This window comes from Stomoxys calcitrans, chromosome 4 (genome assembly GCF_963082655.1).
Source record: "Stomoxys calcitrans chromosome 4, idStoCalc2.1, whole genome shotgun sequence".
Classification (NCBI taxonomy): Eukaryota; Metazoa; Arthropoda; class Insecta; order Diptera; family Muscidae; genus Stomoxys; species Stomoxys calcitrans.
In genome coordinates, this window is record NC_081555.1 from 18975646 (window position 1) to 19001934 (window position 26289).

At 38.5% G+C, this 26289-nt stretch overlaps 3 protein-coding genes across 4 annotated transcripts in view; 2 read left to right on the plus strand and 1 right to left on the minus strand.

The window, feature by feature from the left end:
• LOC106087100 (DNA-directed RNA polymerase III subunit RPC1) overlaps positions 1-15931 on the minus strand; it is a 31975-nt gene extending 16044 nt beyond the window's left edge. The window contains exons 1-4 of the mRNA XM_013252016.2: positions 15773-15931; positions 14932-15705; positions 13790-14874; positions 13573-13718 (exon numbers count right to left, since the gene is read on the minus strand). Coding sequence (XP_013107470.1) covers positions 13573-13718; positions 13790-14874; positions 14932-15705; positions 15773-15816 — 2049 coding nt within the window. The 5' untranslated portion in view covers positions 15817-15931. The remainder of the gene's footprint in view (positions 1-13572; positions 13719-13789; positions 14875-14931; positions 15706-15772) is intronic.
• On the plus strand, positions 2704-3699 carry LOC106087102 (brachyurin). Its single transcript, NM_001311247.1, is given in 2 exon segments — positions 2704-2868; positions 2927-3699. Coding segments are annotated over 2 exon segments (801 nt in total). The 5' UTR covers positions 2704-2790; the 3' UTR covers positions 3650-3699.
• Positions 15932-16971: 1040 nt separating the features above from the next.
• LOC106087108 (pyruvate dehydrogenase E1 component subunit alpha, mitochondrial) lies at positions 16972-22732 on the plus strand. 2 transcript variants are annotated; one of them, XM_013252029.2, is made up of 5 exons: positions 16974-17176; positions 17345-17413; positions 21103-21292; positions 21363-21565; positions 21628-22732. In XM_013252029.2, the coding sequence occupies exons 1-5, from the start codon at positions 17117-17119 to the stop codon at positions 22303-22305; spliced, it is 1200 nt and encodes a 399-aa protein (XP_013107483.1). In that variant the 5' UTR covers positions 16974-17116; the 3' UTR covers positions 22306-22732. The 2 variants fall into 2 exon arrangements, with proteins under 2 accessions (XP_059223696.1, XP_013107483.1); XM_059367713.1 differs by having other exon boundaries at positions 16972-17413.
• Positions 22733-26289: the final 3557 nt, after the last annotated feature.

Here is a 26289-nt window from a genome sequence, read left to right on the forward strand (position 1 = left end):
GATTCAGACCATATTGGACACGTATGTTGAAGGTCATGAGAGAAGTAGTTGTACAAAAGTTCTGCCATATCGGATGAGAATTGCACCCTCTAGAGGCTCACGAAGTCAAGATCCAGGATCGGTTTATATGGCAGCTATACCAGGTTATGAACCGATTTGAACCATACTTAGCACTGTTGTTGAAAACTATTTATATCAGGTTATAAACCAATTTTAAGCATACTTAGCACAGTTGTTGAAAGTGATACCAACACACCACGTGCAAAATTTCAGTTAAATCGGAAGAAAATTGCGCCCTCTAGAGGCTCAAGAAGTCAAGACCCCAAATAGGTTTATATGACAGCTATATCAAAACATGGACCAATTTGGCCCATTTACAAACCCAAGTATTTGTGCAAAATTTCAAGCGCCTAGCTTAACTTCTTCGAAAGTTAGCATGTTTTCGACAGACAGTTTCGGGCGGACGAACATGGATAGATCGACTTTAAATGTCATAACGATCAAAAATATACTTTATGGGGTCTTAGACGCATATTTCGAGGTGTTGCAAACTGAATGACGAAATTAGTCTACCCCCATCCTATCGTGGAGGCTATAGAAATAACGGAGTTGTCACTATAATATATCATACAGATTGTCAAAAAGGCCCAACTCGCCTCTCAGGTCTTGCTGAAACTTTCTGGCAACTCTAAGCTTTTCTTTTTATACCCACCACCGTAGGATGGGGGAATATTCATTTTGTCATTCCGTTTGCAATACATCGAAATATCCATTTACGACCCTATAAGGTATATATATTCTTGATCAGCGTAAAAATCTAAGACGATCTAGCCATGTCCGTCCGTCTGTCTGTTGAAATCACGCTACAGTCTTTAAAAATAGAGATATTAAGTTAAAATTTTGCACAGATTCTTTTTTTTTTTTTTGTCCATAAGCAGGTTAAGTTCGAAGAAGGGCTATATCGGACTATATGTTGGTATAGCCTCCATATAGACCGATCTGCCGATTTAGGGTCTTAGGCCCATAAAAGCCACATTTATTATCCGATTTTGCTGAAATTTGGCACAGTCAGTTGCGTTAGGCCCTTCGACATTTTTCTGCAATTTGGCCTCGATCGGTTCAGATTTGGATATAGCTGCCATATAGACCGATCTCTCGATTTAAGGTTTTGGGCCCATAAAAGGCGCATTTATTGTCCGATTTTGCCAAATTTGGCACAGTTGCGTTAGGCTCTTCGACATCTTTCTTCAATTTGGCCCAGATAGACCGATCTCTCGATTTAAGGGTTTGGGTCCATAAAAGGCGCATTTATTGTCCGATTTCGTCGAAATTTGATGACAGTGAGTTAAGTTAAGCCCTTCGACATACTTCTGCAATTTGGCCCAGTTCGGTTAAGATTTGAATATAGCTGCCATATAGACCGATCTCACCAATTAGGGTTTTGGGCCCATAAAAAGGCGCATTTATTGTCCGATTTCGCCGAAATTTAAGACAGCAAGTTGTGTTATGCCCTTTGTCATACTTCTTCGATCCATGGGCCATTAAAGGCGCATTTATTGTCCGATTTGACCGAAATCGGAGACAGCAAGTTGTGTTAGGCCAGTCGATATTTTTCTGAAACTTGGTACAAATCGGTCCACATTTGGATATGGCTGCTATATACACTGATATCTCGATTTAAAAACTTGGCCCCATAAAGGCACATTTATAATCCGATTTCACTGAAATTGGACACAGTGATTTATGTTAGGGTGTTCCACATCCATGTCGTATATGGTTCAGATCGGTTTATTTGTAGATATAGCTACTAAATAGACTAATATATTGTTATACACAATTAAACAATGACTTGTAATTATTAGTATGTGGTCCTAATCGCAACATATTTCGATATAGCTGCTATGAGGCATAAGGTATGCATTTTTCACCGGATTTTGACGAAAGGTGATTTACATATATACTCGAGGTGGTGAGTATCCAAAGTTCGGCCCGGCCGAACTTAACGCCTTTTTACTTGTTTTGCGCTCAAATGAACCAGAACCCTCTTTTACACTATCACAGAAGCATCAAGTGATGTTAAATGGCCTGATTTCTACGAAATTTTTTTCAAAGAAAATTCTCTTTGTCTGTTTGAAAACTTTAAGGTTTATGTTAACCTTAATGCAAATAAAAAATTTCCATAAAATATTCATTATCTTAGCGCTGTTAAAAATACTTTGTATGGTTCTACTTCAAACTGCTTATAACTCACTGATTAGGTCGTTATATTAAACATCACTTCAGTGGTGAAATGCAATGTTATAAACGAATTTGGCGGTATTATTTGTTTAATAATTTCTTGTTTCCCACGAAATCATAAATAAAATTCATTGGTGGCTTAAGTGTACTTTTCTCTGGTTTACCTCCGTCATTGTTTATGGCAATTAAGACAAGGTAATAACAACTTTTCAATATCACTGGTTCGGTCTTTTATCGAATCCTACACTACTGATACGTCACAACAATCTTCTGTGTTTCTATTCGAATTTTAGGAGTAAGCAAAAAAAGCTTATCTTAGTTTATTTGCTAAAATAAGCTCTCCAAAATGTATCGAGGAGTGCGAGAGAAGGAGAGACACATTTTGTTATCTAGTACTTCAAAAATATCAATTACAAGAAATCGCCATCAGCTGCGATATATTTGAAGTGAACCCCCGATTAGGTGTCTAAAAGAAAGTTAAAATAGTCTAGCAAGCACATTCGTGGTGTTATAACTACTAGAGCCAGTATAAAAAAACGTCAGCCCGTAAAAATGCAGAAATTTGCATTGCCTTTATTGGTACTCTTCATTATGGGGGCATTGGTGTTGGCACAAAGTGCCAAAATAGAGGCAAGTCTTAGAGAAGAAAGTTTAAAGAAAATATTTTTCAATTTCTAATGTTTCTTAGGGTCGCATAATCTCTGGCCAAAATGCTTATCTTGGACAATTCCCCTGGCAAGTCATCATTAAACTGGATGAATATGATGATCTCTTATGCGGAGGCTCCATTATTTCCGATTCCTGGGTTTTGACTGCAGCCCATTGCTGTTACGGCTATGATTCGTTGATTGTAAGATTTGGCACCATAGATCTATATGATGATACTGCCCTTAACATGACAGTCACCAAAATCGAAATCCATCCCGGCTATAATGATACCAATTATAACAATGATGTCTGTTTGCTGCAATTACCCGAATCTTTGACATTTAGTAGCACCATTGCGCCCATAACTCTGGTACCTTCTTCAATGGTCTCGGATGATTTTGTGGGAACTGTTGCCACAATTGCTGGATTTGGCATTACGAGCGATGAATACATGGAGCCTTCGCCCAATCTGCTGTGGGCCCAAGTTGAGATTATCACCAATGAAGAGTGCAGTGATGTTTTCGAATCAGGCCTGGTCATTGATTCCACCATGTGCGGCAAGGGTTATGGTGTAGCCAATATGTCTATTTGTAATGGAGATTCTGGTGGTCCATTGATCACCAAAGATCCCAATTTAAATTGGATACAAATTGGTATCAATTCATTTGTGGCTTTGGATCAGTGTACCGAAGGTTTGCCGTCGGCCTTTGCTAGATTGACTTCGTTTATACCTTTTATACAAAATATAACTGGAATTTACTAAATAATCCAGAGAAATTCCAAATAAATTTCTCTTATTACATGAAGAAAAAAGCGATGTTTCCATGCCGAAAAAAAACCCCGAAATGAATAGACAAAAAGATAAAGCCTTCAAGTATATACGAGAAGATAATACCCTGCTAAATGGGATTGCAGAGTTGTTGCAAATTGCCCGATTTTAAGATTGCTATGGGCAGAGTGGTTTTTCCCGTCTTTCTAGCTGTAAGGGGAAGTTAAATATTTCCAAACGTCACGTTTGGCTATTTCTCTAACCATATTTTGGATTGGTGATAACTCAAGACCGCAAGTTTTTTTCAGCCGTTTTAACCTCGGGTTATTCTGGAATTTTCTGACTCGGAGTTTTAAGTGGAACAAATGCAAATTTCATCACGAACATTTCATATAGGAACAGCGGACAAACTTCATTACTTAACCACTGAAACAAATGCACAATTCCATGGCAGCCAGTTGTATGTACCGGATTGACCCGATGGAGTTCTGTATCGGCAACGGCTGTCGCCTCCGTTTACAACACGCTGCTACAACAACAAATGCAAATTTCACCACCAACATTCCATATAGGAACAGCGGACAAACTTCTCTACAGAGAGGTTGTTGTTGTTGTTGTTGTAGCAGTTTATTGTGTTCTATTTTTCGTCTGCTTGATTCTGTTGAGTGTCAAGACCCTGGAACTCTGCGACTAAGATGGGGTGCGTCCACAGGGATCTGCGTCTGAGTTGAGTGGGTCTGGCCGGCCAGTTAAACAGGTAACTTGTATCGTGCGGTCCCTGGTTACAATCGGAACATACATCTTGTACGTCAGCATCAATCCTTGCTCTGTAGGAGTTGAGGCGGCTGCATCTGGCGGAACTTAATTGAGCCAGAACTACTCTGGTTGGCAGGGGGAGGTCGATCTCTTCAGGTGCAATGAGAGGCGGTCGTTCTCCAAGGACTACATTCACCCGATAGCCAATTACCGCATTTGCTACAGTGTCTGCATGAATGTTGTCTAGACCTGTCGCAGTGCGATACCTCCTTGGGGAGAAGTTTTTACATGGCGGCCATACCATTTTTTCTTTCCCTCGGGGAAAGGGTAGTTTTGTTAGCTTTTCCCTTGGGGAAGTGCAGTTTCGTTACTCTTTTCTTTGGGAAACCGCAGTTTGGTTACCTTTTCCTTTGGAGAAGTGCGGTTTGGTAGCCCTTTCCCTTGTGAAAGTGTAGTTTTGTTCACCATGTTAAAGGGTAGTTTTGTTACCCTTTCTCTCGTGGAAGGGTAGTTTTGTTACCCTTTTCCTTGTGGAAGGGTAGTTTTGTTACCCTTTCCCTTGTGGAAGGGTAGTTTCTTTACCATTTCGCCTACGGAAGTGTTGTTATGTTACCCTTTCCCTTAGGGACGCGTAGTTTTGTTACCCTTTCCCTTAGGGAGGGTAGTTTTGTTACCCTTTCCCTTGGGGAATGTTAGGTTTGTTACCCTTTTTCTTGTGGAAGGGTAGTTTTGTTAGCCTATCTCTTGTGGAAGTGCAGATTTGTTACACTTTCCCTTGTGGAAGGGTAGTTTTGTTCCCCAAGTTAAAGGGCAGTTTTGTTACTCTTTGCTTTGGAGAAAGTGTAGTTTCGTTTCCCTTTTCCTTGGTGAAAGGTTGTTATGTTACCCATTTCCCTGGGGAAGGGTAGTTTTGATACCCTTTACCTTCGGGAAAGGATAGTTTTCTTTACCCTTTTCCTTGGTGAAGGGTTGCTATGTTACCCTTTCCCTGCAGAAGGGTAGTTTGGTTACTCTTTCCCTTGGGGAAAGTTAGGTTTGTTACCCTTTCCCTTGTGCAGAGGTAGTTTTGTTCCTCCAAGTGAAGGGGTAGTTTTGTTACCCTTTGCTTGTGGAAGCGTAGTCATGTCACCCTTTCCTTTGGGGGCGGGTAGTTTTGTTACTCTTATCCTTGTGGAAGGGTAGTTTTGTTCCCCAAGTTAATGGGTAGTTTGGTTACCCTTTGTTTTGGGGAAAGTGTAGCTTTGTTACCCTTTTCCTTGGTGAAGAATTGTTATGTTACACTTTTCCCTGCGGAAGGGTAGTTTGGTTACCCTTTCCCTTGGTGACAGGTAGTTTTACATACCCCTTCTCTTGGAAACGGGTAGTTTTGATACCCTTTTCCTTGGGGACGGGCAGTTGTGTTACCTTTTCCCTTGGGAAAGGATGGTTTTGTTACCTTTTCCTTGTGGACGGGTAGTTTTGTTACCCTTTCCCTTGGGGATGGGTAGTAATATTAGCCCTTCCCTTGGGGAAGTGTAGTTTCGTTACCCTTTCCCTTGGGGAAAGGGTAGTTTTGTTACCCTTTTCCCTGGGGAAGGGTAGTATTGATACCCTTTATCTTGGGGAAAAGATATTTTTGTTACCCTTTCCCGGGTAGTTTTGTTATCTTTTCCATGGTGAAAGTTACATTTGTTACCCTTTCCCTTGCGGAAGGGTAATATTGTTCCCCAAGTGAAAGGGTAGTTTTGTCACCCTTTGCTTGGGGAAGGGTAGTTATGTTACCCTTTTTCTTGAGGGCGTGAAGTTTTGGTACCCTTTCCCTTGGGGAAAGTGAAGTTTATTATCCTTTCCCTTGTGGAAGGATAGTTTTGTTGCCCAAGTTAAAGGGTAGTTTTATTACCCTTTACTTTGGGGAAAGTGTAGTTTTGTTACCCTTTTCCTTGGTGAAGGGTTGTTATGTTACCCTTTTCCGTGTGGAAGGGTAGTTTGGTTACCCTTTCCCTTAGGGACGGGTAGTTTTGTTGCCCTTTCCCCTGAGGACGGGCAGTTTTGTTACCCTTTTCCTTGGTGAAGGGTTGTTATGTTACCCTTTTCCCTGCGGAAGGGTAGTTTTGTTACGCTTTTCTTTTGAGAAAGGGTTGGTTAGTTACCCTTTTTCTTAGGGAAAGGGTAGTTTTGTTGCCCTTTTCCTTGGTGATGAGTAGTAATGTTAGCCTATCCCTTTGGGAAGTGCAGTTTTGTTATCTTTTCCCTTGGGGAAGTGTAGTTTCGTTACCCTTTCCCTTGAGGAGGGTAGTTTTGTTACCCTTTCCTTGGGAAAAGGGCTGTTTTGTTACCCTTTTCCTTGGTGAAGGGTTGTTATGTTACCCTTTTCCCTGGGGAAGGGTAGTTTGGATACCCTTTACCTTGGGGAAAGGATAGTTTTGTTAAGTTAAGTTAGGTTTGTTACCCTTTCCCTTGTTGAAGGGTAGTTTTGTTTCCCTTTCTCTTGTAGAAGTGTACTTTTGTTACCCTTTTCCTTGAGGAAAAGCTACCCTTTCCCCAAGGGTTGTTATGTTGAGTTTTCCCTGGGGAAGGCTACATTTCATACCCTTTCCCTTGGGGAAATGGTAGTTTTGTTACCTTTTCCCTTGGGGATGTGCATTTTTGATACCCTTTCACTTGGGGAAGTGCAGTTAGGGTAACCAAACTGCATTCTCTTGGGGACGGGTAGTTTTATTACCACTTCCATTGGGGAACGGTAGTTTGGCTACCCTTTCCAAAGGAAAAGGGTAGTTTGTTTCCCTTTGTTACCTTTTCCCCTGTAAAAGCGTAGTTTTGTTACGTTTACCCCTGGGAATTGATAATTTTGTTACCCTTTCCCTTGTGGAAGGGTAGTTTTATTACCCTTTTCCTTGTTGAAGGGTAGTTTTATTACCCTTTCGCCTTCGGAAGGGTTGTTATGTTACCCTTTCCCTTAGGGACGGGTAGTTTTGTTACCCTGTCCCTTGGGGAAAGTAAGGTTTGTAACCCTTTCCCTTGCGGAAGGGTAGTTTTGTTACACGCACTTTACAAAACATCAAAAGACACTGCATGAATTCTTGTCAGACAGCTTATGACAAGTGGTGGACATATCTTAACCATGTCAAACGCAGATAAAATCGACACAATTTCACAATAGGAATTTTGAAAACCTTTGGCTTTCAGTAGATTAGTTATAGGACAAATTGCCAAAAACTGTGAGTTTAGTTAGTCATTGTTTTTTACTCCTTCCCATAAATTTTCTCATTTAAGAAATAGTTCTGGAAAATACATAGGTATACTAAAATCCCATACAATTGGGTGATTGAAGTGTTTGGTACGTCTCCGGGTGAAGTACTTTTTGGTTGTATATAATTTAAATCTCTTGATAAGATAATATGGAATTTTTAGTACCAACAAGACACAAATAATCTGATTTTAATTTGCAAATAACATCGACGCTTTTGCACGTTTATCAATAAATGAAACAAAAGAATAAAACATGAAATGGAAAGAAAATTTGAAGCATGTCGCTGTTTGAAGAGATTGCCAAAACAAAATAAATTATTAGACTAAGTTCCCACCAAAACAATAGAAGATAATGTTTGGAACAAATTTCATTAGCATTGACAAAGCATATCTGGGTAAAAAATGATTTATTAATAGGGTTTTTAGTATGGGCGCGTGGTTCGATAGGCACCACATAATGTAAAAAATAATAAGGTCTAGCACGAAATATGTTAGACATGATGTCAACTGCAATGCTTAGTCGTTAAACTTGCTCCTTCTCTAATACAAGAATTACCTTAATTATCCACGCTAGGTAGCAGCTCCAATATGTCATCACATGACAAGGCCCAATCTTTGCTACTGAATCATATAATAAAAGGGAAGTATTGCCTCTTCATATTGTGAACACTGAGCACAAGTGTTCAAAACAAAACTCCCAGCTCAAAGTCCAAGTTTATTGCAAAATACCATACGCCATATAAGATTTTGTTATTTTTTATGACGAATTTTATCAAAACTTATTTCCTATATTTTATACCCCCACCCTTGGGTTGGGGTATACTAATTCCCTCATTCCGTTTGTAATTCCTCGAAATATTCGTCATGACATTTTAAGTCGATCTAGCAATGTCCGTCCGTCTGTCTGTCTGTCTGTCTGCTCGCTACATTTCACAGGAGTAATGGACAAATTCAAATACTTCCTATTAGTGTAGGTCGGTGGGGTTTGTAAATAGACCATATCGGTCCATGTTTTGATATAGCTGCCATATAAACCGATACTAAATCTCGACTTCTTCAGCCGCTAGAGGGCGCAATTATTATTCAATTTTACTGAAATTAAGAATAAATTGTTTTGTTTAAACTTCCAACAACTGTGCCAAGTACGGTCTAAATCGGTATATAACTTGATATAGCTGCGATATAAACCGATCTTGGATCTTGACTTCTTGAGCCAAAAGAGGGCGCAATTCTTATCCGATTTTGCTGAAATTTTGCATAAGGTGTTTCGGAATGACTTACAACAACTGTGCTAAATATGGTTAAAATCGGTCTATAATCTTATATAGCTGTCATATAAACCGATCTGGAATCTTGACTTCTTGAACCACTAGAGGGCGCAATTCTTATCCGATTTGGCTGAAATTTGGTTTGACGTGTTTCGTTGTGACTTCCAACAACTGTGTCAAATATGGTTCAAATCAGACAATAACCTCATGTAGCTGCCATATAAACCGATCTGAGATCTTGACTTCTTGAGCCTCTAGAGGGCGCAATTCTCATCCGATTTGGCTGAAATTTTGTACAACCGCTTCTCCCGCTTTGTACAACCGCTTCTCACCTTCAATATACGTGTCAAATATGGTTTGAATCGGTCTATAGACTGATACAGCTCCCTTATAAATCGATCTCCCTATTTTACTTCTTGAGCCTCTAAGGGGCGCAATTCTTATACGATTTGGCTATTTTACTTCTTGAGCCCCTAAAGGGCGCAATTCTTATACGATTTGGCTGAAATTTTACACAATGACTTCTTCTGTGGTTTCCAACATTTAATTCAATTAGCACAGCAATTCTTTTCTTTTATCCTTTGTTTGCCTAAAAAGAGATACCGGGAAAAGAACTCGCTAAATGCGATCCATGGTGAAGGGGTTTTACGATTCGGCCCTGCCGAACTTAGCACGCGTTTACTTGTTTTAAATAAAATTTCATTTAATTAAAAATTTTATAGAAAATTTTTCCAAATTTAAATTTTGTTTAGAAATTTATCGAAATAAAATTTGTATTCAAAAGATCGTTAAAATTTGTAGCATTTTTATGGAAAATTTCGTCAACAATGATTTTTTTTTTAGAAAATTTCATTAAAATGAGGTTTTTATAAAAAATTCCTTTGAAATTTTTACTTTTATATAATTTCGTCGAAATTTGATATTTTTAAAAAGTTCTATTAAAATGTGATTTATGTAGAAAATTTAGTAAAAATTTTATTTTTTTTAAAAAAATTGTACAAAATTTTATTCATATATTAAAATTTTTCTTAAATTAAATTTATATACAAATTTATCGAAACAATATAGTCGAAATTAGGATTTTTTTTCCAAAATTTCGTCAATTTGGGTTTTAAAAAGATTTTGCAAACGTTTAATTTTTATAAAAAAATTTTGTGGGAATTCTTTTTATAGAAATTTTTTACAATAAAATTTTCATAGAAATTTATCGAAATAAAATTTTGATTAAAAAATTCGTCAAAATACGATTTTTATAGAAAATTTTCTTTAAATTAATTTTTTTTAGAAAATTTTTGGGAAATTTCGTCAAGATGGTTTTTTTTTAGAAAATTTGATTAAAATTTGGTTTTATAAAAAATTCCTTTGAAATTTTGAGTTTTTTAAATAATTTTTTTTTTTAAATTTTATTAAAATGTGATTCTTATAGAAAAGTTCGTGAAAACTTTATATTTTTAGAAATTTTGTCAAAAATTTTACAATATTTAATTCTAATACCAAAATTTTGCCAATTTTTAATTTTTATAAATATTTTCTCCAAATTAATTTTTATACTCACCACCATAGGATAAGGGTGTACTAACCTACTCATTCCGTTTGTAACACCTCGAAATAATGATCTGCGACCCCATAAAATATATATATATTCTGGAACGTCTCGACATTCTGATTTGATCTAGCCATATCTGTCCGTCCGTCCGTCTGTCGAAATCACGATAGCGGACGAACGCGTAGAGCTAGCCGCTTGAAATTTTGTACAGATACTTTATATTGATGTAGGTCGTTGGGGATTGCAAATGGGCCATATCGGTTCAGATTTGAATATAGCTCCCATATAGACCGATCTCCCGATTTGACTTTTTGAGCCCCTGGATGCCACAGTTTTCATCCGATTTGGCTGAAATTTCGTTTGTGGTGTTCCGTTATGAATCTCAACAACTGTACCAACTCCGGTCCGAATCGGTCTATAACCTGATATAGCTCCCATATATACCGATCTCCCGATTTTACTTCTTGACCCCCTGGAAGTCGCAATTTTTACTCGATTTGGCTAAAATTTTGCACATAGTGTTTTGTTATGACTTCCAACAATAGTGCCAGGTACGGTCCGAATCGGTCTATAACCTGATATAGCTCCCATATATACCAATCTCCCGATTTGACTTCTCGACCCCCTGGAAGTCTCAATTTTTACTCGATTTGGCTAAAATTTTGCACATAATGTTTCGTTATGATTTCCAACAACTGTGCCAAGTACGGTCGAAATCGGTCTATAACCTGATATAGCTCCCATATAAACCGATCTCCCGACTTGATTTCTTGAGCCCTTACAACGCGCAAATTTTTATCCAATTTAGCTACAATTTTGCACATAGTGTTTTGTTATGACTTCGACAAACTGTGCCAAGTAGGGTACGGTACGGTGGAATAAAATTATGCCCTTCATCTAAATTTTGTTTGTATAAATTTTTAGCAGAATCCATGTGGTGTGTTGTGTTCCAATAATTCGCTCCGGGCGAACTTAGCACACTTTTACTTGTTTTTTTTGTATGCTTGATTTTTTAGAATTTTATAAAATTGTGGGAATTTTATAATTTTTTTTTTTATAGAAATTTTTCCAAAAAAAATTTTTCTTAGAATTTTGATTCAAGAATTCGCCGAAGTTAGATTTTTATTGAGTTGTAATTTTTTTTAGAAATTTTTTGGAAAATTTCGTCGAATTTGATTTTTTTTTTGTAAATTTAGTTTTTATAAAAAATACCCTTAAATTTTTGACTTTTGTATATAATTTTGTCGAAATTTGATTTTTATAGAAAATTCTATTAAAATTTTAAATTTTTAGAAAACTTTGGCAAAATTTAATTTTTGAAGAAAATTTTTAAGAAATTTAGTTATAGACCCGGTCCCTTTTTCACTCCTCCATTAATGGCTTCGCAGTTTGGGCATTTTGTGGACTTCTTGGCTTTGGCCAAAATTTGTCCATGCAAAGCCATTTTGGCCAAATAACTGAAGTTGGGATTCAATAGCTTTTTCTTGTCAACATCTTTAAGCATCATAGAAATTCTACTTTTTAGAAAATTCTAATCAGATTCGATTTTTATAAAAATGTTCATTTTAATTTTTACAGATAATTTTGTCAATCAATCCCATTGGCCTGATTGATGAGTACTTCATCGAAAAGGGCTGCAGCCTCAGTGCACAACAGACTGCTACAACAACAACCCAATCCCATGGCAGCCGCTTGTACGTACCGGATTGACGCGATGGAGTTCTTCATCGACAAGTGCTGCCGCCTCAGCTACAACAAAAACAACAACAACCAATTGGATTTTTAAAGAAAATGTTCTCTAAAATTTATTTTTATAGCACAACTAGTTATTCCCGGCCCTCTCTGCTGGGCCTTCACTAGCACCACGCGAAAAAAAAGTTTCTTACTTACTACCATATGTATCCCCCAGTACAAATTGGCTTGGGGCAGCCTCTTAGGTACTTGGGCCCAATGTTTAATACCACATTCGTATTTAATTCTCAAATACTTTTCATTTGAGTCCCATATTGTCCCAATCGGTAAATATATCCAAAAATGCAAATTTTGCCCATGAACATTCCACTAAGGAACAGGGGCAAACTTCTTACATATCAATGAGTGCTGTCAAGGGTGCCATTTTTATGCCAAGTTCGTACTCTACTCTTAAATACCTTTCATTTGATACCCATATTGCCTCAATCGGTAAACATGTCCGTTCGGGTGGGTTTTGGGATAGGGCGCCCCCAGGTTATTTACCCCAAAGTTTTATACCATTTTTTTCTGGATCTGGCGTTTTTGAAAATTGGGGCCAGGGGGGAGGGTCCGCCCCTTTTCGGAGATATCAAAAAATGTAGTATCCTATTTGCACCGGGGGCGCAAACTCTAGCATATGTGAAAATTTCATGAAAATCGGTTTAGCTGTTGGAGTCAGCAAAAGCGCAACAATTTTATTTTTATATAACAGATTTTTTCTAAATATGATTTTTAAAAATTATTTTGTCGAAATTTATTCATTATAGAAAATTTGGTAGAAAATGATATTTTAAGAACATGCTGTCGAAAAATGACTTTTCAATGACTAGTTTTTCGACAAAATTTGGTTTTTTATCAAAAATTTTACAAAATTTGTACATATTTTGTAGAAAATTTATCAAAAATTTTTTTTTGTAAAATTTCAAGTTTTAATTTTTATAGACAAAATTTCGCTTGAATTGCCTACCTATCTCCTAGATCTGGCGTCAACCAGGGTAAGGGGGCCGATTCGACATTTGGCTTTAACCACTCCAACACTTGCTTTGCATGTTTTGTGAGACCAACAAACATATGACATTCCATTTTATTGATCTACGCGGTTGTGTAGCATACGGAAATGGCTAAGCATCATCCCCCCTTAACCTGACCTACATATGTAAAATTGTGTTGTCAATTTCGCTCTAAGAAAAACTGTCTATAATATGTCAATAGAAGTTTTTTGTTTTTATAACAATATCAGTAATGGACTATTTGTACAGATGTCACAGATGATTGAACAGTTGGAGGAAGGAAATGAGAATACATACTAATTTAAATATAATCGGAAAGCTTTTCCTCAAGCAAACACTTTAAAGTTAAAATACGTTGTAATAGAACAAAAAACTTACCCTTGCCAGACGCCACATGCATTTGGTGGCATACGTTTCGCCAAAGTCTCTCAATATGACATAGAAAATACAATTTTTTGTGCCAGACCCCATAGTGCTTTTATCCATAGAGCCACATATTAACTCGGAGTTTCTTACAATAACCCCTGAAAATATAATAAAGCATACATTTATAGTACATCTCCCCAGAGTATCTTGTTAGAAGCTATAAACTTACATGAATCCTTAACACATAAATCGTAGTTGCTGGTGTAATTTCTTCCTTTGGTTATGAGATTTACTTTCACTGGACATTGTTTATTGGGTTTCAGCAGTAGACTGAATATCTGTTTTCCTGTCCATAATTTACGTGGCTTTAAGATGGCTGGTGGCGGCATATCAATCTGCATATTTGCATCGGGCCCTGCCAAAAAGCAAGCAGCCAATTGCATGGCCTGTTCCCTGGTTAGAAATTCATCCTTTTGTGTTAGCAAATAGCCACCTGTTATAAAATCTTGTGTGGCCGCAATAAGAATTTCACCATTTTTTGGAGTAACCAAATTGGATTTATTGCCCATCAATATTAAGGCTTCAGCTCTGGCCTCTTCGGTTTGGGGTAAATGTAAATTCATTTCATCACCATCAAAATCAGCATTATAGGGTGTACAGGCACACTCATTGAATCTGAAAGTTCTTTGGGGCTGTACCTTGGCTTGATGACACATAATGGACATTTTATGCAAAGAAGGTTGGCGATTAAAGAGCACAATATCGCCATCACAAAGATGACGTTCTACTATGTCTCCACATTTTAAATCATGCGCCACCTTATCACGATTGCCATAGGCCAAGTATTTCTTAAAGGTAGAACCACGCTGCTGAACATAATTTGCACCTGGATGAACATTGGGTCCATTTTTAACCAAATCCTTCATTTTTTGTATATTGGCTGGATTCACTCTCTCGGGATAAGTTAGTATTTTAGCTACTCTCTCAGGCACCCCCACTTGGTGTATCATCAAATTAGGATCGGGAGAGATAACAGTACGGCCTGAGAAATCTACACGCTTTCCAGAGAGATTACCGCGAAATCTGCCCTGTTTGCCTTTTAGACGTTGCACCAGCCCTCGTGTGGTCTTTTTCGGGGCCATATTCAAAGGAATGCCGGAAATTTCACTGTGAAAATATAAGGCCACATGCAATTGCAAGAAATCCCAATCTTCCTGAATGAGTTCAATTTTACCACCGCCGCTCATGTGTTTTTGTATGACATCGTTAATAAGCAGAATTTCACTTTGTTTCATGGTCAAGTCATCTTCGGTGCTGGAAACACAAACATTATACAAAATTTCAGTTATACTAACAACATATGCAACTTACGTTCCCGCCTTGACTTCGGACACCACAGAGGGTCTTATGCACACTGGCGGCACAAAAACTCTAGTCACTATCAGATTAGCAGGATTTGCTCCCTCACAGGTCATACCCAACAAGGGTATATCCGGTTTTGGTATACTCTTAAATAATTCCAAGACTGTAAGTGGATTCAATTCTTCCATATGATTATAACTGCCAAGCATTTGATTTAATTCTCTATTGTTTTCGGTGGCCTGCAATAAATCGTCCAGATCCTTAGACATTAACGATTCCTGCTTTTTGCCTTTATAGGGATCATGAAGAATTTTCAATAGACCCGGTCCTTTTTTCACTCCTCCATTAATGGCTTCACAGTTTGGACATTTTGTAGACTTCTTGGCTTTGGCCAAAATTTGTCCATGCAAAGCCTTTTTGGCCAAATAACTGAAGTTGGGATTCAATAGCTTTTTCTCATACATTTTCTTGTCAACATCTTTAAGCATGACATGTGAACACGATTTACATATCATTTGCAATATATTAATGGTGGAACGGAAATGTCCTATGTGAAATACGGGCAATGAGAGATCCAAATAACCAAAATGCCCTATGCACTCATTCAGGCCTTGTCCACAAGTCTCACAAGTGGAATCTTTGCTGCTAACACCCATGCGACGATCCAAAACGCCATATGGAACAGGTTGTCGTTGAGCTTGATATAAATTCTTGGACACAATACGCAATTGAGACTCCTGTTGAATTTCTTCGGGACTGCTGATGCTGAACTGCACATGTGATCTGAGGAGGCAAGTAGGGTGGTCTTAATTTGAGTCTTTGCCGGCATTATGAAAACAATGAAACTTACATTTTCTTTATGAGGTCAGCCTCACGAAACTGTTCCTTGGGCATATTGTTAAAGTTTAATGAATGATTTCACAATTTAATTGAAAATTAAATCATTTATCGATTGAATAAATAAAATTTGAGGCAGGAAAGCGTGTTTTCAGGTTTGTTGCAATTTCGACGGCAGCAATGTTTACATTTTTCGAACATAGGGTTGCCAAAGTTTAAATTAAAAAAAAATATAGAGCAAAACAAATAAAAATTTTTAATAAACAGAAACTAAACCTTATAGAATATTATTACTTAAAATATATACGATTTCATTACATTTTTGATTGTACAAATGTTTTTTAATTATAACCATGTTTATTTTATATTATTTTTTATTCTTTTTAACATTTATGTATATGGCAGCTCTATTGCTCTCCTCACATGTGAAATAAAAACAGATGAGAGAAAAAAACTAGTCCACCTTAAACTATGGGTCCCATTAAATTTTGGGGAGAAAAAGAAGACTAGAAATTTTTATATCTTTACTCTGATTTGCGAATTGCTTAAAATGCAAAAATTGGTGCAATGCATTCTACCATAAGGGGCATTCCTTCATTTCGTCATCAAGATGTCATTTCAAAATTGACTTTGTTCTCAACACAACCAAAGAAACTTACCCGCGTGTGTGTACGTGTTCAAAATGAGAGAAAGAGAAACACAAAGAGAACGTTCAAAATAATGCGGTAATGTGCTGTGAATATAAACACAGAACTGACATATTTATACCGTCAAACTGGCCGTCTGCTTCCAGCGAAATAATTAAAGGTGGTCTCATTTGTACAACAATCACAAATCATATGGTGCAATCCGCCATTATGCCATCAAGCTGATCGACGATTTGCCAATACACACGAAGAAATTCGTGTGCGTGTATCTATACATGTGCGTACGTGAGCAGAGAATTTGCAAGCAAGAAGATAACATAGATAATGCAAACAAAAATCTGACATCTTAATAATGTCTCTACTACTTAATGCTCAATCGAATTCAAATGATTTGCATCTGTGTCTAGAACTTCCTGCCTTTAATTGAGTTTGAGCCCCTACCCTCTTTATTTTTGCCAGATATCTTATACAAACGCTTTGGGCAAGGCACTTTACAATTTCTGTTTCAATATGGCAATGCTTTTGAATCTTTCAACATATTTTCATACTGGCATCTCCGCCTTTAACTTTTGACAGTTTTCGAGTCGTGTGTTTGTTACGCGACCGACCACAGAGAGATTTGCAAATAAAACGAATTTTCCAGGGATCCTTGTGAAAAACTCCACCATAAAACGCCTCATATTATAAAATTTATTGAGTATTGTGAAAAAATGTTGCGTCAATTAAATCGAGCCGGTGAATTCCCCAAAGTTGTCAAACAATTGCAAAAAGTAGGTTGCCAAAAGACGTCGACCGCAAAAATTTTCGCTAGATATTTGCATGCGTGTGTGTGTAGGCCTCCTTGGTCAGCAGCAGCAGCACCGGGAAGAGCCTTCTTGTGTAGTACTAAACAACTTAGAGGACGCTTTAATTCTAGCTCATTTTTCGGTTTATTCCAGAGTTCAGCTGTAGCCGGAACACAAAAATCCAATAACTATGCGACCGAGGCAACTGTTCAAGTGCAACGGGTAAGTGGATGAAAAATTTGGAGGGGTTACATAATCTTAAGTTATAGACTCGAAGTGATTTCTGTGTTTCCAAAACTAAGGTATGATGATATTTGGAGTAAAAACGTTTTGGAAAAAAATTTATAGCAACATATTGGGAAGAAATCGTACAAAGTATTTGATTCATTGTTGCCAATACAATTCAAGGTGGTCGGTTAGACATGAAGGTCATACGTTATAAAAATACATACCCCACATCCCTCAAATCTTTTCCATATTAATCTTTGTTATATTTTTGTTTTTTTTTCCCACTTTCTCCCCATTTTATCAATGATTCTAATTGGTGTGTATGGTTACTTTATGGTTAACCCTTCCCCTTGAGGAAGCCCTATTTCCTAATTAATATCACTTTTTGGGAATCTATACATATGTTAATGTGTGACGTCACGTTTTGTTTATTTTGTTGTGGGAAGAGTGGCCGGCTAATTTGTGTAATTCGATTGTCTTCGTTTTTATTGTTTGTTATCGCCATTGCTCTGCAATTGCTATGAGCTAAATTGTGCCATTCAAATGTTTATATTGCATTTTTTGTGTATTTCAAAATTGGGATAGGTCATTGACACAATTAGTCGGTGGTTACAGCTGGTAATCATAAAATGTAAACACATTCAATTTCCCAAGCGAAATTTATAATAAATTTATGCCTTATACCAACTCTGTGATGCAGAGCATGAATGAAATGGGAGGAACTTAGTTCATAGAAACAACAAAATCTGGAGATTTTGAAAAATGTTCAAGACATCCTTAAATCCACTCTTCTTGCTTTATACCAGCTTTTGGAATACCTCAAGTGAGGTTTAATTACTCGACAGTTTTTGTTGGAGAAAATTTCACTAAACGAATGAATGCGCCTACGGAGTAAAGTTGGTAGAGGGCAGGAATTATTTGAATCCGATTGCACTATGCCACTACTCACTTAGTACAATCCCATGGCAGCCGGTTGCTTCATCGGCAAGGGCTGCCGCCTCGGTTTACAACACACTGCTACAACAACAACAACTAACTTAGCTTCTCTTCTTTGGCTTCCTTCATGGGTATAGAAGGGGGTTTGCTTTTTATAACCTTAGGTTGAAGTCCACAAAGAACTGTGTTGATTCCATGTCCAAGAGCAGAACTATATCCCATCTGTAATAGATGGCTTGATTGAAAGATTTTAACAAGGGCAAACTTCTCACATATCTATGAGTGCAGTCCGATTTAAGTTTAAGCTCAATGATAAGGAGCCTCCTTTTTATAGCCCAGCCCGAACGGCGTGCCGCAGTGCGTCACCTCTTTGGAGAGAAGTTTTACATGGCATAGTACCTCACAAATGTTTCCAGCATTAGGAAACATTTGAAAATTTTTTTCTGATGGTTTCGCCAGGATTCGAACCCAGGCGTTCAGCGTCATAGGCGGACATGCTAACCTCTTCGCTACGGTAGCCTCCCCTGGTTATTTAAAGGTGCCAAAAAAAAACTCGAGAAATGAAGCAAAAAAATTTACAAAATTGGTTTAATTGTAGCTAAAAAATCGCTTTACTTCATTCACAATATCTTCTTTTACCATTCACAATTATACTGCTGCTCAAATTTTCTCGTCTACTCCTATTCGTTGCAACTGGTAGCTTTGCAAAGAGTCGGATGGGTCATCTACTCTCTACCACTGTCTATAGTCTAGGCTGCATACAATGTATCTAAGGTCCCGAGTCAAGCGATTGGCAATCAAGTTGCTACACGGTTGTTCTTATTGTTGCAAATTAATTTAAGTTTAACCTTTTTATCTTTATTCTTTCCACCTGCTGGCAAACAAAATATAGAAGAAGAAAATATGAAGAGAGAAAAGAGAAATGACGTCACATTTTAACTGCTACCTTCAGATTGTTGTGATTCACAATAGTGTGTTATCATTCACAAGAGGGATGGTATACGATGTTCATTCTTATGAATGTTGTTTAAGAGAAAGTAGGTTAAACACTAGTTTTTTAAAACATGAAAAAGTGTTATGTTCGGCGGAGCCGAATTTTAAGAACTCAACAACGTAGATTCTACTTAGAATGTACACAAATTAACGTATTTGAAGGGCACATGGGTACTTAACGTACAAAATTTCTGCTGCATCAGCCAAAAATCGCATTTTCTTGGGGACGTATAAGACTATATCGTGAGATCGGTTTATATGGAAGCTATATCAGGTTATAAGCCGATTGTGTTTATACCTCTAACGAACGTTGGAAGACTTAATAGAACACTACCTGTAAAATGTCAGCCAAATCAGATATTAACAAGAAAAAGCGTGCTAAGTTCGGCCGTGCCGAATTTTATATACCCTTTTTTATGGATCGCATTTGTCAAGTTCTTTGCCCAGTATCTCTTTTTGGCCAACAGGGGATAATGGATAAAAGTTGCCATGCTACGGGAGCCATATCAAGTTATGGGCCGCAACAGTTATTGTGCAAGTTATGGCAAGTTATGGTTGACATTTTGTGCAAGAAGTCATTGTGCAAAATGTCAGCCAAATCGGAAAAGAATTGCGTCCTATTGGGGCTCAAGAAGTAATATCGAAAAATTGGCTTATATGGGAGCTATAACAGATTATATTATATTTGGCACACACACTAAAGGTCATAAAAAAAGTTGTTGTACAAAATTCAGCGTAATCAGGCAAGAATTGCGTCCTCTATAGGCTCAAGAACTAAAATCGGTATATAATTTTATATGGAAGCTATATCAGGTTTTGAGCCGATTTGGACCATACTTAACATAGTAGTTAGAAATCAAAACGAAAGACTGGATGTTAAACTTTAGCAAAATTGGATAATAATTGCCCTCTCTAGAGGCTCAAGAAGTCGAGATCCGAGATAGGTTTATATGGCAGCTATATTAATTTATAAACTGATTTTGACCATACTTGGCATAGTCGTTGGAAGTCATAACAAAACCCCTCATACAAACATTCAGCCAAATCGGGTAAGATTTGCGCCGTATAGAGGCTCAAGAAATCAAAAACCAAAGTCGGTTTATATGGCAGCTATATCAAAACATGGACTGATATGGCCCATTTACAATCCCAACCGACCTACAGTCATAGGAAGTATGTGTGAAAAATTTCAAGTGCCTAGCTTCACTCCTTCGAAAGTTAGCGTGCTTTCCACAGACAGACGGGCGGCGGACGGACATGGCTAGGTTGACTTAAAATGACCTGACGATCAAGAATAAATATACTTTATGGGGTCTCAGACAAATTGACGAAATTAGTATACCCCCCTCCTATGGTGGAGGGTATAAAAATTAGTTATACTTTTCGAAAAAGCCGTTCAAAATTGTAATTGGAGATTTTTGGGAACAAAGAATTCAAAATTTGGGAACAAGAGATGCAAAAATACTGGCAACACTGAGTTGTGGGTATAAAAAGGAAGAGAAAACAGAGATGATGACGTATCGTAACGGCTGGCTTGAAATTGTTACGATTCACGGTAGTGTGTTATCAATCACAATAGGATAGTGTTGGATGTACATCGTTATGAATCTTGTTTAAGTGAAAGTTGCTTCAACATTAGTTTTTAAAAAAATGTATTTGTTTCTATGTTGCCTTGCTGCTTGTTGTGTCTTAAGCGATTTCCTATCCATATTTCTCATCTTGTTATATTTTCATTCGCTTTTTTCCCCCAAAAGCCTTACAAATTGCATCGTTTGGACCAAGGACCCGAAACCACAGTAAAAATCACCAAAGATCAAGCTCTTACATACTACACTCAAATGCAAACCATCCGCCGTTTGGAAACATCTGCTGGTAATTTGTACAAAGAGAAAATCATCAGAGGCTTTTGTCATTTGTACTCGGGTCAGGAAGCCTGTGCTGTGGGTAAGTTGAGTTTATTAGAATTTTCAGTAAACCATATTTGATAACATTTCTTATTTTGTCTCTTAACAAGGCATGAGAGCCGCTATGCGTGATGTGGACAATATTATTTCTGCCTATCGTGTTCATGGCTGGACCTATCTGATGGGTGTTTCACCTTTGGGTGTTTTGGCTGAGTTAACAGGACGTCAAAGTGGTTGTGCCAAAGGCAAGGGAGGTTCTATGCACATGTATTGTCCCAATTTCTATGGTGGCAATGGCATTGTGGGAGCTCAGGTATAAAAATTGTTTGAATTAATTTTTTATAAAAAGAATTATGTGAGATTTTTTATTACCAGGTTCCTTTGGGCGCTGGAGTTGCCTTGGCCTGCAAATACAAAGGCAATGGTGGCATGTGCCTAGCCTTGTATGGTGATGGTGCTGCCAATCAAGGTCAAGTGTTTGAAGCCTACAACATGGCCTATTTGTGGAAATTGCCTGTTATTTTCGTTTGCGAAAACAACAATTATGGCATGGGCACTAGCGCAGAACGTGCTTCCTCCAACACCGACTATTATACCAGAGGCGATGCTTTGCCCGGCATCTGGGTAGATGGCATGGATGTTTTGGCTGTTCGCAGTGCCACAGAATTCGCCATTGATTATGTCAACAAAAATGGACCTTTGGTCATGGAAACCAACACTTATCGTTATTCTGGCCATTCCATGTCCGATCCCGGTACCAGCTATCGTACCCGCGAAGAAATTCAAGAAGTACGCCAAAAGCGTGATCCCATTACCTCATTTAAGGAGATGTGCATTGAACAGGGTCTCATTACCACCGACGAAGTCAAGGCCATTGACACCAAAGTACGCAAAGAGGTCGATGAAGCCACTGCCCAGGCTAAAGCCGATGCCGAACTGCCTCTCAGCGGTTTGTGGACCGATGTCTACTCCCAGTGCTTGGAACCCAAAATAAGAAATTGTGTGGAACACAACATTAAACATGTTCAACAAAACAAAGGCGCAAATCATTAACGAACTATGAGCCATTCTAACTTTGCTGCCTCCAAGGAGGGAATGTTTACTCAGCCTTCCTTCTTAATGATTAACTCATTGTTCATAAGTTACTCAGTTTTGTTAATACGTTTTTCTTTTGCATTGGAAGAGAACTCTGGATAAAGGCTCATTTAGGAGAGATAATTTCCATTAATTTATTAAAACCCAATCTATATAAATCTCAAGTTTAAAGCGACACACGAAAAAAATCTTAAAATTGTTTTGCTTAATTTTTATGTAAATTATTTTTGATTAAAATCAACATCACACACATTCTTTTTTAAGACAAGATAGTAAAACACAAGTCTGTAACAAGAGACTACAAAATAAATACAAATATGTAAACTGTTATAAATATAAATAGACAAAATAAAGACCATCGTAGAAAAATTCCACAAAAACTGAAGCAGAAGTGATATTTGTGAAACAAATATAAGAAGTAAGAAAATAAGAGCCAAATTTGTCATGTTGACTGTCACATGACATCCAATCCGCCAAGTCATCACTAAATGCGTCTTTCCTACCAAGGAGCTTGCACAGGAGGGTGTTGTCTTAAATCTACAGGACCGAGATTGACACCTCCCATCAGCCTGAGCACTTGTTTTCCAGTGAGGTTTTTCTCCCAAGTCACGGGACTTGGCCAGAATACAACCTATAGCACAGCAAACATCCTATTTGCGAAATCATCCAAGAAAGCGTCTATCCTCGCACAGGTGTGGGTTCATGGATTTTTTAGTATTGCAATGGCCCGTGAAACCAACTATAAGGAGCTTGAGATCATGCGTTCGCAAACATCCTATTTTCGAAGTCATCCAAGAAAGCGTCTATCCTCGCACAGATGTGGGCTCACGGATTTTTTAGCATTGCAATGGCCCAGCAACTTGAGATCATGCCTTCTTAGTCACAGCCTGTCTGTAAGCCATAGCAACAGCCCACATCCGCAAAGTCATCGTAGAATGTCAATATCTAACCAAGGATCTCGTACGGGGATAGGCCTGATGAAGCCATAGCATGGCCCACGTTCGTATGTAGCCTACTCCTGTCCAGTTTCTCACCAAACTCATTTGCCGTGAATCTCTTCTTTCACATGATTCGAAGAAGCTCCTGGATTTTTTTTAAGAATTATCAAATGCAAATGAGTCGTGGGCGAAGCCTTTCGCATATCGTGGACCACACTCGTCAATTACCCATTTTGACTAGCTAGTCTTGAAGCTCATTCCCATCAATCCCTTATGGCACGGAACACAGCATCGCTTGCTTGCAAGTCTCAAAAGCTCCGGCGCTAACATTACATGCAGCTAAAGCCTCCTGACCGTGAAAGACTGACTGGATAGTCTTTTCTTCCTCGAAATCACATCCAAAGCCTTCAAGACCGCGAAGACATCCACCTGAAAATTGCTTCTCCTATCCAGAATTTTATAGAATTGCCAAATCCCATTGAACTCAACAAAGAACTCTTCTTCGGAGCCCCATCCAGCCTGGATTCATCTGCATATACCCAGGGTACAAAGAAGGGTGGGTTACTTTCGGCCTAACTCTCCCTCTCCGGAAGACTACAATGAAGAATTACCTTCCCCGCAATCCCATGCCAGCCGATTGTACGTAGCGTATTGACCCAGTGCACAACACACTGATACAACAACAATAACAAACTTCCCTGCATCTGAGCGACAACGCATCCCTTTTCAGTCTGAAAATTGTGTCACCCGTCCACAACTCCATAGAACTCCTAAATTCCTTTGAACTTAATAAAGACCCATGCTTCCATCTAATCTGGATCCGTCCGTATATTTTGAAGAACTAGAGAAGGGCGGGGTGACCCCACTTAACATTCCCTCTCCGGATGACGACGTACAAATCACCTATAAAAACGACCACTGGTACAACATTCATGCAGACACGGTAGCAGATGCGGTAAATAGCTACCGGGTGAATGTAGTCCTTGAAAAACGACCGCCTCTCATTGCACCTTAAGAAATTGATCTTCCCCGGCAAACCAGAGTAGTTCTGGCTCAATTACGTTCCGGCAGATGCAGCCGCCTCACCTCCTGCAGAGCAAGGATTGATGCCGACGTACAAGATGTATGTCCCGATTGTAACCAGTGGCCACACGATACACGTTACCTGTTTAACTGCCCAGTCAGACCCACTCGACTCAGACCCAGATCCCTGTGGATGCACCTCATCTTAGTCCAACAACCACTGGTATGCCGTAGCTATCGATCATCCTGGGGAGGCTCTCTCCAAATTCACCTTAAAGATCAGGTAAGCATATTAGAATCATTTGATAAAATCGTTCAAATAAATGCAGTAAACATACAGTCCCATCTCTGATTGCGAGTTATATCTAGCTACTATGGCTTCGGAAAAGCGCCGGCTTCAGGGACGGTCCGCTGAAAACGTCAGACTATTTCAAACTTTCTAGGAATCCCATTGTTATCCAAAGAGCCACAAAAGAAGTGTACAAAAGCCCTCTTTATAGTGTTTCTTCAATTCTTCTTTCTAATCGAGGGCTCTACCCTTGATTCGTTTTTAACCTCCTTCTTAGCATCATGCCAGCCTAATTCACTAGGAGAGCTGGGATCCTCATTTCCATCAGCGGGCCATGTATGGATAACAAACTTAATTATTGAAAGCCCCTTTCTATGTCCAAGAAGGCCGCCAAAAGAGAAAGTTTTTATCCCCAAAATCCTTTCTGTGCAACCTACCACATCATTCTGTTGTTGCTGTAGCAGTGAGTTGCACACTGAGGTAGCAGCCCTTGCCGATGAAGGATTCCATCGGGTCAATCCGGTACGTACAACCGGCTGCCATGGGATTGCCCACATCATGAACCGACAGACCCTTAATGTTGGCATGATGGAATATTTTACAAATGATTGGCCCAGAAGCTTCCTGATATGTGTTTATGATGAAATATGAGAGACTAAATGACCTGCAGACCTTAGGCAGAGAGAGTGGCTTGGCACATACATAGCTCATAGCTTGAGGAGCCTCACGGCATACACTCTTGCCTTCTGCGACATAGCAGGTGATATGCGACATCCCTTAATGAACACCCCGAGGAGTCACATGACATACGGTACTGCCTTCAGCAGCATAGGGGGTGATATGCCGCAGCTCCTTTAAATCTTGCCGAATAGTCGCATGGCATAATTTAATGGATTCGCCGCCAATACTATCCTTCCCTCTCTTCTTAATACCCCATAATGACGTAAACCGCATGGCATTCGGTCCAGCCTTCTGCAGAATAACAGGTAATATGCCGCAGCTTTTAAAAATCCCCTCGAAAAAACGAATGCTATTCGACCCTGTATCCTGCCCCATTGCGGCTATCATGTCCTTAACCATAGGCAGTTACTGGCGACACCGAAAGCACCGGCCACTTCGGGCCACCAATTACGAATTAGGTTTAATTTTAGGTAAATATCTGTTTTCTTCATTCACAACATCTTCTTTGTCCATTCACAATTATCCTGTTGCTCAAATTTTCTCGTTTATTTCGATTCGTTGCAACCGACAGCTTTGCAAAGAGTCGGATGGGACATCTACTCTATCAAGAGTCTATGGGGTGGAGGGCATACCAGCCGCAATGCTGCTGAAGACAGGGCCGAATGGCATGCGTCTTTTCGAGGGGATTTTTAAAAGCTGTGGCATATCACCTGTTATTCTGCAGAAGGCGGGATAGCAAAGCGTAAACATGTTATGTAAAAATAATTTATAATTCAAAACCAAAACAATTACGAAATAGGTTTAATTTTAGTTAATTATCTGGGGCCGAATTACCGCATACCTGATCGAGTGCGCTTTCGTATTGAATGAAATTTCATCGGCTGTTTAATAGGTGTTTTACCACTTGTATATTTATACATTTTGATGTCCAAGTTTATATAAATAATGCTTGATTTAAACATTCACGTTATTAAATTTCAAAAATCAACAATCAACAAAGAGTTAAACAAT

Bases quoted from the DNA above. Each gene is read 5' to 3' on its own strand.
- LOC106087108 (XM_059367713.1), top strand. From the start codon at position 17,117: ATGTTGCGTCAATTAAATCGAGCCGGTGAATTCCCCAAAGTTGTCAAA. The intron at 21,293-21,362 runs GTAAGTTGAGTT...TCTCTTAACAAG, and splicing joins TCAGGAAGCCTGTGCTGTGG to GCATGAGAGCCGCTATGCGT. The intron at 21,566-21,627 runs GTATAAAAATTG...TTTTATTACCAG, and splicing joins ATGGCATTGTGGGAGCTCAG to GTTCCTTTGGGCGCTGGAGT.